General features: G+C 40.4%; 1 protein-coding gene and 1 long non-coding RNA gene across 2 annotated transcripts in view; one reads left to right on the top strand and one right to left on the bottom strand.

The window, feature by feature from the left end:
- LOC119180811 (endoplasmic reticulum metallopeptidase 1) overlaps window positions 1-13651 on the top strand; it is a 62941-nt gene extending 49290 nt beyond the window's left edge. Inside the window, exon 14 of the mRNA XM_037431946.2 lies at window positions 6325-13651. Within this exon, the coding sequence (XP_037287843.2) occupies window positions 6325-6495 (171 nt within the window). The 3' untranslated portion in view covers window positions 6496-13651. The remainder of the gene's footprint in view (window positions 1-6324) is intronic.
- Window positions 1-14487, bottom strand: part of LOC142774536 (uncharacterized) — a 117258-nt gene that overhangs the window by 99906 nt on the left and 2865 nt on the right. The gene's annotated exons all lie outside the window — the stretch shown is intronic.

Below are 14487 nucleotides of genomic sequence, written 5' to 3'. Positions count from 1 at the left end.
TACAGAACCGAAGTGCATGCTTGCTAGCAAACCTATAAGAAAGTACTTAAGTTTATAACTTTCTCATTTTCGTCGCTGAAATAAATCCCTCTTAGCATAATGACTCGCACAGTTGCAGGAAGTCATTGGTAAAGTACTGTCATTGTTCACTTTACACGAATGCCTTTCTTTTCTTTCGATTTCTAAGACACCACCATTTTTCAGCACGCCCGTTTTCCAAAGTAGATATGGCGTCCATGACGTAGTGGGTCAGCGCACGGCCGCAAAAGCATCGTTTAATTCTACAAGAAATATATACTCGTGACAAGACACTAAAATGTGCACTGAACCATCGAAATGTTGCTTTCACATTTGTGTATATATAGTTCTTTAGACAAATTAGCAATGCAAGAAAGTAGGACCAAAATTGGCCGCAAGCTGCCACATCACTTGGCTTCGAGTTTAGCAAACATAATCCAGAAGTAAGTCACTGTCATTGGCACGGAGTTTTCCTTTTCGAATTAGTGGTGGTGCGGACATGCTCTTATGACTTTATCTCTCTTACACACACACACACATGCATATATATATATATTACAAGTTGGCGGCTGACCAATTATATCTCTCTCGTGTGTATGTGTATATATATATATATATATATATATACATATATATATATATATATATATATATATACACACATACATACCAAGAAGTGGAGGACGGGCAAAACGAAAACTTTTTATTTTTCCTACGTTTCAGCTGGGGACCGGCCTTCATCAGAAAAAGCATGTTACAAAAATGCGCTTTTCTTAAGTAGGTATGGTATATCAAGGGCCCCTGACACGTGAACTATCACTATCATGCACTATCTACTGTGACGTGGCGAGTAATGAACTGCAGAGAATGTCAAAGCGATGTCAAAGAAAGATTATGAGAATGCATGAACGGTGTTTACATCAAGTAGATCACATGAATAGCAGTTTGAAAAGTACAGTAATATGTACAACCAAAACTATAAAACCCATACAGCAAATCACACGCACAAAAAAGACAAAAAAGTATAGCAGAAAATGTTCATATGGAACAAGATGCGTAACTAAGAATTTCATGGGGCACAAACAGAATTGATGACACAAAGTCAAGAAATTCACTGCACCAAAAAGGTGTAGTAAAAATCTGCGTGTACAGTGATTATGAACATACTGTGATGAAACTAGAACTTATTTCTGCGCCGAAAGAAACGTTAGTTTGCCTGGATCTTCATTTATACCGGATAAGATCGCGTTGAACTTGTGTATCAGAAATGACTCGCGCAGTTCCCTATCATAGTGTGAAGGGAAGCTTGATTCCAGTATAGTAGCTCTTAGTTTATTGAATGAGTGACCAGGAATGTTAACGTGCTTAGACAAAGGTAGATTGGGTAGGCTTGTGGCATGTGACTTATGGTTATTAAAGCGCAGTTTAAAAGGTGTTTCAGTATGTTCGATGTATTGGAGTTTGCACACAGAGCATTCAAGCATGTACACAATGTTGCTTGTGTCGCAGTCAAAATCCCCTTAATTTGTAGATGAAAGGTTGATGCTGTACTCTTAACCAAAGTGGTTAAGAGTACAGCATCTATATATATATATATATATATATATATATATATATATATATATATATATATATATATATATATATATATATATATATATATATATATATATAGTGGGAGTAATAATTCAATGGGCCAGTTAGTCTTCGTAAAGGTATGGGATATGGCACAACGGGAGCGTAGGATAAATATATTTATTTCCCAACAGTTTTGGGAGGGGTCCTCCCTTCATCAGGGGATGAGTTATACTCATCCCCTGATGAAGGGAGGACCCCTCCCGAAACTGTTGGGAAATAAATATATTTATCCTTGTTGACAACGCTCCCGTTGTGCCATATCCCATACCTATATATATATATATATATATATAGGCAAGAAAGGGACGACGAAACTTTCGTCGAAGCGTCTTTACTAAATGTTTTCAGCTGGTGGACCAGCCTTCGTCAGAGTAATCATTACTCTGACGAAGGCTGGTCCACCAGCTGAAAACGTTTAGCAAAGACGCTTCCACGAAAGCTTCGTCGTCCCTTTCTTGCCTACAATCCGTCCGGTCCAGCGTGAATGACGTTCAAAGAATCTGGTATATATATATATATATATACACACACACACGAGAGAGAGAAGATATAATTGGTCAGCTGCCAGCTCGTAATAAGTTCACATGCTACATGACACCAAACACGCTCACAAAGAGTGAGCCACACTCGTCGCCATGGCTACTGAGGGCGCTGACTGACACTCCCATATTTAATTTACATATATACCCAATAAAGTGACTGGGGGATAGCCGCCGCGGTAGCTCAGTGGTAGAGCATCGAACACGTTATTCAAATGTCGCAGGTTCGGTTCCTGCCTATGACAAGTTATTTTTTCGCCGACTTTTTTTTCTTCACATCTACATTATAATTAGGTTTAATAACTTCCCCAATACTTTCCTTGGCATTATTGTCAGTTAGACATCTCTCTCTCTCACACACACACACACACCTGTCTGTGTGCCTGCAACTTTTAGATCGTGCCCCCCTAGTTCGGAATAAAAAATCTTAACATCGCTTTGGTCTCTTACAGGCCATCCAGGGTAGGAAGCCATCTTGTATAGAATGGCCTCAGGGAGGGGGACTTCAGTTGTACTGATGCTTGACTGGACCACCTTACAGCAGAATTGTTCAATCATACCACTTGCGAAACTGTGTTCCGAAATACGGACACTCAGTTGGCCCAATATTTCTGGCTGGGAGTGGCAACACACAAATAATGTGTTTAATAGTAAGTGTGTTGATCAACAAGTAGTGCTACAATCTGCTCACTCCAGACATCTAGGCCAATGACGTGTCCGGACTTCGATACATGGAGCTTATAGTGAGTTTTGCAACTCGTATGAATGAATAACTGCCTTACAGAGCTACATCTCATCAGTGTAACATTATTCTTAGCTTTAAAAGAAAAATTGAAAAGCACCCATTTAAAGCCCCAAAGAAATCATACAGATTTCTCTGCAAGTCTTAGTTTACGAAAAATTTGTCTTTGTTTATGGATTGAACCCAGCACCAACGCCATTCTGCATCGCTGCTCTGTCATGTAAGCTGATCCAGAATCTAGCAATTGGTAGAACACCGGCCCTGGAAAGGCAATCGTTCTACCGATTGCTAGCTATTCTGTTGCTTCTGGATTCAATCCCCGGACCAAGATGTTTTTTTTCAGCAACAAAAAGGCCTTGTTTCTGAGAAATGCATATGGATTTTCTTTTGGCTTTATGCTTCAATCTGGTCGTCATTAATTTCCCTTTCTCAACCTTTCCACAAGCTTCATATACTTCAAAATGAAGGTCTCTCCCAATGATCTCTAATTAAACTTATCTTGTATAAGCTGATTACATTTTCTACTTAGGAACTTGTTCATTTCGTCATTCTATCTAACTCACTGCCATCTTCAGCTGCGATTTCTGCACCCTCGGTATTCATTCCATTGCTGTGATTGCCCACTGGTTGTCTGTTACACACATTATGTGACCAGCCCGAATCAATTTTTATGACCTAATATCTGCTATAATATTGTCACGGGGTCATGACACAACGAAAAGAGCAGACAGGACGTTCAGATGAAACTGTTTAATTGGCCGTACTTGTGGCCAGTAAACGAAAAGTCACATTACAGCCACAGACTGGCACTGATAGCGGTGAACAGAGTGTCGGCCGTTGATTTATACAAATGCCGTTGAATATTCAGCCTTATCACTTGTCGCGCAAGCTCTGGAATAATCTTGAGTGTTCACATCTTGTGTGCAATCTTAACAGAACAATCTATGTAGATCACGAACCTTCTCAAACAATGAGGTGCACTTAGCGCGGAGCATGTCTGACAGGCTATGTAGGTGAAAACAGAATAAAAAAAAAGTGAAAATAAGAAACGTGCCCAATATCAGCTACAACTGTACTTGGATTATCTTTTACTGTAGAAGGAGGCACTTGCTCAAGATTTTATGGCATGTCCTTTGAGATGTTGATGAATTCACACTCGTGCTGTCACTTGCTGGCTTCCTGGTTAAGGGGAGATGCGGGTTGAAAAACGCGATTTTTTTTTTTCAAAATTACTGATTTTTTTTATTTTCGCCTGTTCTCATAAAATTAGTACCTCTACTGTTATGAAAAAAATAATACAGGTCGAGACCTAACTGGAAATGCTTTAAATTTCATCTAAAGAGCACAAGGTGCCTGTTCGAGTGTGTGCAGTCTTCGAGCACCTTGCCGCCGATAATGCGCCGCCGCTCGTCATTGTTGATCGCATGAGTCGAAGTGTGGAGCCTCACACTTCAAATAACAACAGTTTCTCTGGCTGATTCAGCGCAAAAAATAATAAAAAGAAGCACTCTTCTGCATGTTTTTCGAGCGCCGCGCCTGGCTTATCACATGGTACGAATCGGGGACCGCCATTGGCCGCTGCGCGCCTGTATGTGCTGTGAAACCTATTTGCGGGGTCCATGCCTTGTCGAGCAGCGCAGCTGAACAATGCTTTTCTCGTGTAGTCATCTCAGTTATGAATGAAAAAAAGCATTGCTCGCAAGTGAAAGCCGTTGTGCGGCGCGCTCTGTAGGAATAGGCTACGAGCAGCTGGTCCGATTTGCGGCAGTTGTTGGCTTGCAAAAGCCAATGCACCAAAAGTCATTCACACCCGTCAGCCGGAAATTTCGTGATGCGGCAAAGGATGACCTCAGCGCCAATTTTGAGAGGTCGAAAGAGCTCGCAGTGAGAGAACTCAGCAGGGACGGCATTGCCATTATGTACGATGGTATGTGGCACAAGCACGGCTGCAAAATGGCATGACACTGGACTTAGTTTGGATTTCGCAGTCCTGTCGAACTCCTTCCTAGCTTGCAGTTGGCACAAGGCTCTGCCAGATGGAGCGGAAGTTTGGCAAGCGTTTCATGGCCCTGTCTGTGAGCGAAATGTCTGTGAGGAGTCTGCTCGAAAAAGCCGAGAGGGACAAACTTATGGTGCTGACGTATTTTTGTCACAGTGGCCACTACAAGAAGGATTGTTCTTTTTGGTGTGCGAATTTCATCTGATTTAATGATACTTTGCATAATTAAAAACTCAATTTTAACTTTAAAACATATTTTTCTCAAAACACAAATTTCGCCATTTTTTCCAATGTGCCCCTTCTTTTTCGGGCACTTTTAGTGCTCGGATCTGCATGAAATTTTGCCCAATTTTTTTCCAAAGTATGACAAATGCAATTATTTAGTTTAAATTTCAATATTTTATTGTATATTAAAAATTGTATGTATACCTTTACTAGGGTAGGTGAAGTATGAACTTTTTACGTCTATTATTTTTAACGCGTATATTACATATTTTGTATGTGCTTCCTAATTAGTTATTTGCACTCTACACTTCATCTTAAGCATTATGAGCTATGAATGGTAAAATATTACAGAAGTTTAGGGATGAAACGAGGGGGGCAAAAGGGTTAAGGTTTTCACTTTGTCATGTTGCAGAGCTAAAAGTGTGTAACTTGCAAGAAAACTAATTATATATTTGGAATCAGCATAAAAAGTTCCATAAATAGCTCAAGTTTCATTGCTCTAGGGTGAATATGAAAAAAAAAGTGTCTTCGAGTAGCATCTCCCCTTAACTGAAATTTTTCAACACCGAAGAAGCCTCCTTTTTGAGAAACCCACATGAATTTCCTTATAGCTTCATGCTGCAAGCGGGTGGTTTTCAACACAATTTCCTATAAATACACTAGAAGGAACTCTGGTGCTTGTGTCTATGAACTGCAACGCATGGTACTTCAAGAGCATGGGACCAATGGGTAGTATATCGATTTGCCTAAGCTTCTTCCTTCCATCTCCATTTCGCTCAGTATGGTATGGAGCTGCTTTGTCACAAAACGACGTTCACCAAACGTTTAACAATTGCACTTCACCACCTTAACCTAAAAAGGCTCACCAATTCATATCTGCTCACTAAGTTTACAATGATCTGTTCTTTTATCAGAAACAAACACCGAAATGCAACAATAAACAAGGCCACAGGTGTGTTTGAAGTGTCAAGCATGAAAATTGGGCAAATCCGCATACTACCCATCATTCCTATGGTGGCCGAATGATCGCAGCACTAGCGTTTCTTCTAGTAAATATTCCAGGAAGCCATGGTTGCAAATCTCACTTTCTTAACCTTTCCACCACCCTGCACTTTTCTGCAGAATTGATTTGTGATAATTTCTCTTTGCTCTTGCAATGACAGCTACCCCATGGCTACCCAGCAAGCAAATCTGTTGTGGACATTGCCTTTCATACATACCACCTACAGAAGTCTGAGCACAAGCAGCCAGCCTTTGTAAAGTTCCTCAACGAGTTGCCAGAATGGATTCATGCCACTGCCTGGACATCAAGTTCAGACTTTTTTGTATTCTGAAATCGCTGCATTTTGCCCAGTGGTCGAGGTCGTGGGGAGTTTCAATGAGAGCCTGGTAGTACACTGCTGTTTGTTATTTTGGAGATTACAGAACACGCGACCACTCACAGGAATGTTGTGAGTGGGCCCTCAACAAGATTTGGACCACAAGCTCTTCTTACGTGGAAGAAGCAACGACTGCACTACATTTGTGGGGCTATCGGGCCACTATAAACCTGACAATGTTTTGAGGACATTGGCTGGCAGGTAGTGCCACCTGTACAGATATTTTCGTTGTTTGTTCTAAGGGGGCCTCTGCTTGGAAAACACTACTTTCTATAGTGGGCACAAATGTGCATGTATAGGTAAAGATTATGAAGTGTCAGATTATTCCTACACTCAATTTTGCAGTTGGCACTTTGCATCAAAATGTAAGGGCTCCTGGTTTGTGGAATAGTCCAGCATAGCATATATAGCAGCCATGAAATATGTGACTGCACATAGAGGAGTATGGCAGCATCTTGCAATCTGAAGTGAATATGAATGAAAGTGAAGTACTTTGCTGCAGAGTTTTTTTGGTAGTGCGAACAACTAATATCTTTCAAGCAATTGTTCCTGATGTCATAGCCAAATAACTGAACTTGTAACGCATCTTTGAAGTTTACAAGGAGAGGCCTCTTCAAATGGTGTGTCACCAACCTTTATTCTGTTATGTTGTTTGTTAGCTAGGGTGTCGCATAAAGCTTTGTATTCAGTAGATTGTCCTGTTTGGCTGAACTGTTAATATGAGGGACCATTTCGCATTATTCTGAAAAGTGCTTGATGTTCCTTGCTGTTGAAACTATGGGATTATTTTTTACTGCTTGACAGTGAACACCTTTTCTTTGAAAACACTTGCCACATCACATTTGCACTTCTTGCAATGCCTTGTTGTTGTTTTTTTTTCGGTTGGTTGGTTGGTTAGTCAGCAGCAGCACATACTTAAGTTTGAACAAAGGTTGCTGGAGTTTGTGTGTATGTTCTCCAGGTTGTGGTTAAGGTTACGCCATTTATTAGCGTAAGCAATGCCGAACTATGCACAGCTGTTGTGTACTAAGAGGCAGCGTTCTTGGAACGTGCTGGGGTCCAGTCATGCTTGCGAAACTGATTGCCAAGATTGAATTTATAATGAAGTCACACAAGCACTTTTGATCACAATCAGGACAGAGATTAACCAAATTTATTGATTGCAATCATTAAGTTTGTCGCTGCTGCATGGTACAGTACGGCCTAATCTGGATAGAGATTGGCGCAGGTATCAGCGAAATCATAACTACGAAGCGAGACAGTTATGTGCAGATTGTGATCGTGTTGATCCCAATCGGGCATTATCGTGATTAATATAATGACCAAAAGCTTGTTGATTAATATAATGACCAAAAGCTATAACGACCAAAAGCCTAACCCGGGCATAGTTTGGTGCAGACATCAGCAAAATTACAATCTCAAAGCCAGATCACCACGCACAGATCCCAATTGTCTTGATCTCGACTGGGCCGATTGGGATTAAATGTGATGATCAACAAGTTTATCGCTGCTACACACTACAGCCTAATTTAGATAGAGTTATCATGCCTGATTGCGATTAAATATGACGATACACAAGTCTATCGCTGCATCACTGCGTCACACACTACAACCTCGTCCAGAGAGTTTGGTGCAGCTATCAGCGAAAACACGATCACAAATCCAGATCGTGAAGCGTAGATTGCGATCATCTTGATATTGGTGGTGCCTGATCCCAAATAAATGTGACATACAGCAGCATGCGATCCGGATCAAGCTTAATAAAGATCTGATCGTGATAGAAAGTTCTCGTGTGACACTGGTATCGCACAGGACTGTCTGTGTGGCTTGTGTAAAGTGTAGCCGGCAAGTAACTTTTTTTAGATCTATTTGCCACCTGACTCGCGTACCTGTAGAATTAAAAAGAATGAAGAGCACTCAATAGTTGCAAATAGAACCAGTGAAGAATGTTGAAGAATTTCGAAGGATGACGTCAGATTAGCATGTGCACTGCCATTAAGATGAGACATAAGCAGGTTTTTACCTTTTCAAAACAGAGCCATTATTAGCATTTAGTTGTGTGCGATGCAGCTGTTCTGTAGGAGAACCCGCAAAGAAAAAGCATGCAAGTTTTGTGTGTAAATGAGATGTGGTGCTTTAAAACATGTCAAACCTGTGAGCATGAGCATACCATTGTTCATGATAAGTATACTGTCTTAAGGTTTATCATAGTCATTTAGACAGCACGTCATTTAGACGCTGCTGCTGTTGCCACCATCACATCACCCACATAAGCAGACTGTTTCAAACTTTATGATGCACCGCAGCAGTTTCTAGAAAGATTGAATGAATCAAGGCATATATTGCCTCACGATGGTCTTACCAAACCTTGGCTTTTCTGAACTTCAGTCTGCATCACGATGGGATAAGCTTCTTTTAGTAAAGATTGCATTCCTAGACTGCATCAGGTTCACTGAAGATAAAACAGTGTTTGTAGTGAACTCATAGTTTGTTTAGATAAAACTTGTACAAAAAATGTATATGGTTTTTTTTTATATATACCTTAAAACCCAACAGTTTGTTATTAATCCCGGTGGTTCTAGTCGATGCTTGTGCAGTGCATTAAAACCAAGCTGTTAGGTGCACAGGGTAGAATCTAAATTCACAGCACTTATATGCCATATCACAAATATGTGTTTGCAGTTTCATAAAACAACATTTTAGGTATGAACGTTGACATTGTCAACTATAGGTTGCACAGGATGATTGATCAGCTACATTCCTTCAACATGCTTGAAAACAGGAGACATTGCATATTTTCTTCAAGGATGTTTCGTATTTCTGAATATGCACGCTCTACATGTGTTAGTTGTTATACAATTTTGACCGTGCCTTCAGTTTGGGTAGGCATAGTGCCGTGCTTGTTATTAGCCACATTCAATGCATTCTAGTCCATTATGCACATGGTTCACTGAGTGTTCTTCATTTCTTTAAGCCCTGGTCTATGCAACATATCATTGTGGGCAAAAAATTTGGTTGTGTAAAGTTATACATATAATCCATGGCCTAGTCACATTGTCATTCACAAAAAGAAAGATGGGAGGTGGGGTGCAGACTAAATTAGTGTTTCTTGTCCAAATTGTTCATTTTTCATCATGTGTCATTCAGAAAAAAAAAAAGACATTGTCTCAAAGTTTGATGTGGTGTTCTCGTGGACCAATGTTGTTTAGATGTTTATTTACAGTTCTCTTAATTTATGAAGTGATGACAGGTGCCTACTGTCACAGACTGTGCACTTAAACTGTCCTGCACTAGAGCATTCGTAAAGCAGGGAGGCTTTTATTCTGTCACCACTATATCATTTGTTTATTTGTTTTTAATAATTAAAACTTCAGACACTCTTAGCATGGGGGGCCACTGGTGTAAGCTAAGATTCCCTTCTTTGCCCCACCATGCAAGCAAGGCCTCGATATAATGAGCACAGATATGAGGAATTATCGGTTATAACAAAGGAAGAAAAGTTTTGATACAGTTACAGTATTGTATGTTTATAACAAATTTCTAAATACAAGGAAGTATTTCTGTGGCAGGACCTGGTTATAATAAAGGTACATGTTACACAAAACTAAGTTTGTTATATCTAAAAATTTGTTAGAAACGTAGATTGCTAACACTATGTATAGCAAGACTATTCTATGTTCACGTCGTTATAATAGGTATTTTGCTATATCGGTGCTTCAGTGTACAGAGGTTTGAGTGTAGATAAAACACTTGATGATAGACGATGTTCTTTTTAAAAAACTTCCAGAACAGCTAAGCTGGTTTGATGACACCACAGGCTTTCAGTCTGCATTCATTGCCAATGCCACAGCCTTTCAATACTTTGTTTACATGGTCAGGCAGCTTTCGTTTAATTAACAGAGGAGTGCTACTGTTAAAGCCTAGAGCCACCTTTCTTTTAGAGGACACTTATTATTGTGCACATATGTCAGCTAAAGCCTTCCAGTTGAAAGTGACTGCAGATGATGCTCAGGCCAGTGCATATCTGAAATTACAAAATATACCTCTCAGTGCGAAGCACCATAAGGGCTAGGCTGGTCGGTGTCTCCTGTTGCCACGGTGTGTCATGGGCCACCATTAAAAATGGAGCAAATCCTACAACTCACCACTGGCCCACTAAACTAAAGAAGGCAACAGTTGGCTCAACAAGTAGAAGATGACTTGAGGGGGACAGAAGCATGCTTCCCTACATGCAGTAGGGAATTGAAACAAGGCATGTATGCAAGAAAGATCATGCATCTTAGGGTAAGCTGCATTCCAATGCTGTTTGCAGACGACATTAGTGCCTCCCCTACATGCCCGGTTTCAGGTTTAGCGCTCACTAGTGCCTCGTCAAAGAAATCTCTCTCAAAACACTGCATGCTTTGCCCTTCCCCGGATCTCATGTTAGTGGAGCTGAAACACCCTTCCCTGCATGCTTTGCTCCTCTCTTGTTCTTTACTTCAAAGCTAACGTGCGATCTACTTGCTAAGCAGGACATTGCGGCAGTAGTTTCACATGCATTTTCCTATTGAGGTCCACCCATTACCCTTCTGTTAATATAATCACTCTAGCAGTTACGGTTTGTCCCTTCTATGCAGAAATCTGCAAGACTTTCTTGACCAGTGAAGAAAGTATTGGAAGACACAATGAGGGCACACAAAATATGTAACCAGCATTCCATTAAGGAAACAGTTTTTACTCGATGTGCAGAATATGCTAGACTAGTCAGTGGCCTGCAAGAAGGGTGGTGTTGGAAGAAAGGTTGCTGTGGTTGTTGGGTCTTGGGTGTAATAAAATATTGTGTGTCAAATTACTGCAAAAGCTTATCAACTTTTCAACACTTTTCACCACTTTTTCACCGCCAACAATATGATTTCTTGAACTTTCTGTTGAACTATTTGGTGCATGTTTAAAGGAAGGAAATAAGATATTAATGAGACAAATACACAAGTGACAGGGACAATACGTATAATTCAGATATGTAATAATGTACGAATTTTATCGCTTTCAAGTACACCACGTGATTAGCGCTGTCATAGAGAGATGTTATAGATTAAGCCTATATCTATTCCCAATTGTTCTTCTAAGAAAACTGTTGTTAGAAGGCGTTCATGCATGTCATTTTTGTTTATCTCCTTGGTGCATTATTCCTTCCATTAAATATAAGTTGTCCTTTATTAGCATTCTCATTAAATTTTTTTAACTAAACATCACATTCAAAACAACTGGCTGTGTGAAGAGGCACAGCACAAGCCTCCCTGCAAATGACATGCTTCAGTGTCCAACAGGTTGTCTAGGATGCAACATAAACAAAAAAAAAAGTCTGTGATGTACTAAGACGATATATTCAAGGAGTTGTGATAGCATTTTGTATTGCTGTGCCTGTGACATAGTTGCACAATTGCGTTCTACAACGGCGTGTGCCTTCTTTGCCTCTGTGACAGTGCAGAGTGTGCTTGCTTAAAATTTTTTTAGTCCTAGCCCAGTGCTGTTCTTAGAGGGGCACTAAAGGCAGAAATTTGGTCCAGCTACACAGGTAGTTCATGTAATGTATAACAGATAGGCTATTAGTGTGTCACTAAATGTTGATGTCGTAGTTTTCCCCAATATTTACCAGCGGAAACTCTGACCCAGCTATTGCTCGACCACCATGAGAATGGTGCGTAGCATGCATGGGATGTCCAACTTTTGTGTTTGCGGCTTCGAATGCAGTATTGGTTTTGTCTATTGTTGTGTTTTGGCATTTGCTTTGGATAAGAGAATGGATCCTTGTGAACTTTGTGACCAAGTTTGAATTAGTGAGCACAACGTTTCCTGAACTTTGTCTAGCAACCAAGCTGACACAGGCATGACAGAGCCAAACGGAGTTATAAGACAAATCCACACACTATCCATCATTCTCATGCTGGCAGAAATGTCATGCGTTGCAGCCTCCATAAGCATTAACACCAGAGTTCCCTCTAGTGTATTTATAAAAACTATATAGTTGATGTAGTTAGTGGAATGCTGTATAGTAACATGGGTTGCCAAGAAAAAGTAACACAGTTGAGGGCTGTAGAGGATTAGGTGACATGATGTCAAATTTGCCACCATGAAAAATGACACTAGCCATTTTTCGGATATGTGGTGTAAAAACCTGGACTTTTTGGAAGAGGCCTTTGTTCAGATATGGACTTCCAAAATGCTGGTGGTGATGATAAGAGTGACAAAACTATTAAATCAAATAGGCCGATGCAGCTGGTAACAGAGCTTTCACTTCTCGGGAGATGAGCTTGAGACTCTCGACTAGTGGCACGAGAGTCATGTTAAAGGCAGAACGGTCACATTTGCTCCAAGGCAGCTATTGAGGAGTGCCACTGACTGCTCACCTAGGCAGATTACTGTTAGCATGAATGTGCAAGAAATAAGCAGCTTAGTCATTTCGGAATAACTTGCAGATACATTTCTGTGCTGCCTTTTAACTTGATTCAAATTATGGCAAAGCATAGCCATAGAGATACTGAATTCACATTAGGTTTGTGTGCTGCGACTGAGTTGCAGCCATGAACAATATGCAGTGTATTAATGCACGCAACTTAGTTTCAATGATTGAATTGGATCGGATCAAACTTTCTTTGGGCATGCAATTGCGTGCTCGCGTGCCCCGATGAGAGCCTACATCGTCTTCAGGGTTGCCGTTACTCAGTGCAAAAACACTTAGCTTTCTTTAACTTTACCTTACACTAAGCTTCTTTTTTTTTTCCTGCACAGCAGGCGCAAAGAAAGAAAATTATGCACTGTAGTTTGTGACCAAATTTTTGCCTTTAGCACTTCTTTAGCTTTTGTAGAAGCCTGTAAAGTGGGTCTTTGCTTTACTTAAGGCCGCACGAATGCATAATAGTAACTGCATCATTGTTTAGATGTGGCTTGGTCACAAGACCACAGAAAATGTAAAAAAAAAAAGGTGCACCTGTATATTGCCCAATGAAGCCAGTTTGTGTCAAACTGGTCGAACTTAACTTTCCAGGCGACGTATGCCATGTTCTTAGACTGGCTGCAAGAGCAATGAGACTGTTGAACAATAAAGGCTTTTTTCTCTCTGGGAGAAGAACACAGTTTATTGATTGTGGTATGCATGAAACATGATACTGACTTGGCATTGTGCTGAAAAGCATAGAAGTGAAAGTGATTTTGCATTAAGTCGTATTTCGTCCATGTCGTGGGTGATGCATATTGCAAGCTGACCAACCATGGGGCAAAGAAGTCGCATCACATTAATAAGGTCATACAGAATAGGCATTCATATTACTGTGTTTGTCACAACCTTTAATATACACAGACAAGAGGAATCACCATTTTGCATGTTGTGCAAGTTTCGTTAAATTCTCAGCTACAAAATTTTTTTTAATTAAACAGCCTCGACCTTCCCACTTATGGAGCACCTTCCTTGCGAAGCAAGAAGCTCTAGTACTACTAGCCTTCTTCCCAGTTCACATTATAGGCTCAGTAACGCCACATAAGGCAGATACACAAATACTGTTAAAACCCGATCCAAACAAACCAGATTCTTAGAGCTTAGATCCAACGAAGAAATTTCCGTTCTCTGGCAAATGCTGACAGGGTTCACTGTTGTCATCAACCCAAACTGGCAAACTAACCTGGCCAAGAAACTCGATTTGACAAAGTTTTTCCTTAAATAACAAGAGTGAAAAGGCTCTGATTTTTTCCATCTATGTTTGACAGATGAGGGTTTCTCTTTAATCATGCACTCAGTACCGGCTTATAAGGCAGAAAAAACAGTACCTATAAAACTCGACACAAACAAACCATATTTCATGTTTCCTATCCAACAAAAAATATTTCTATTCTCCGGAAAATGCTCCCGAGGTCTATTACTGTTACCAACTCGAATTGATGAACTAGCCTGGCCACCATACTCTAACAAGG

This window comes from Rhipicephalus microplus, chromosome 10 (genome assembly GCF_043290135.1).
Source record: "Rhipicephalus microplus isolate Deutch F79 chromosome 10, USDA_Rmic, whole genome shotgun sequence".
Lineage (NCBI taxonomy): Eukaryota > Metazoa > Arthropoda > Arachnida > Ixodida > Ixodidae > Rhipicephalus > Rhipicephalus microplus.
Note: the sequence above shows the minus strand (reverse complement) of the source record. Positions and strands in the feature narration are given on the sequence as shown.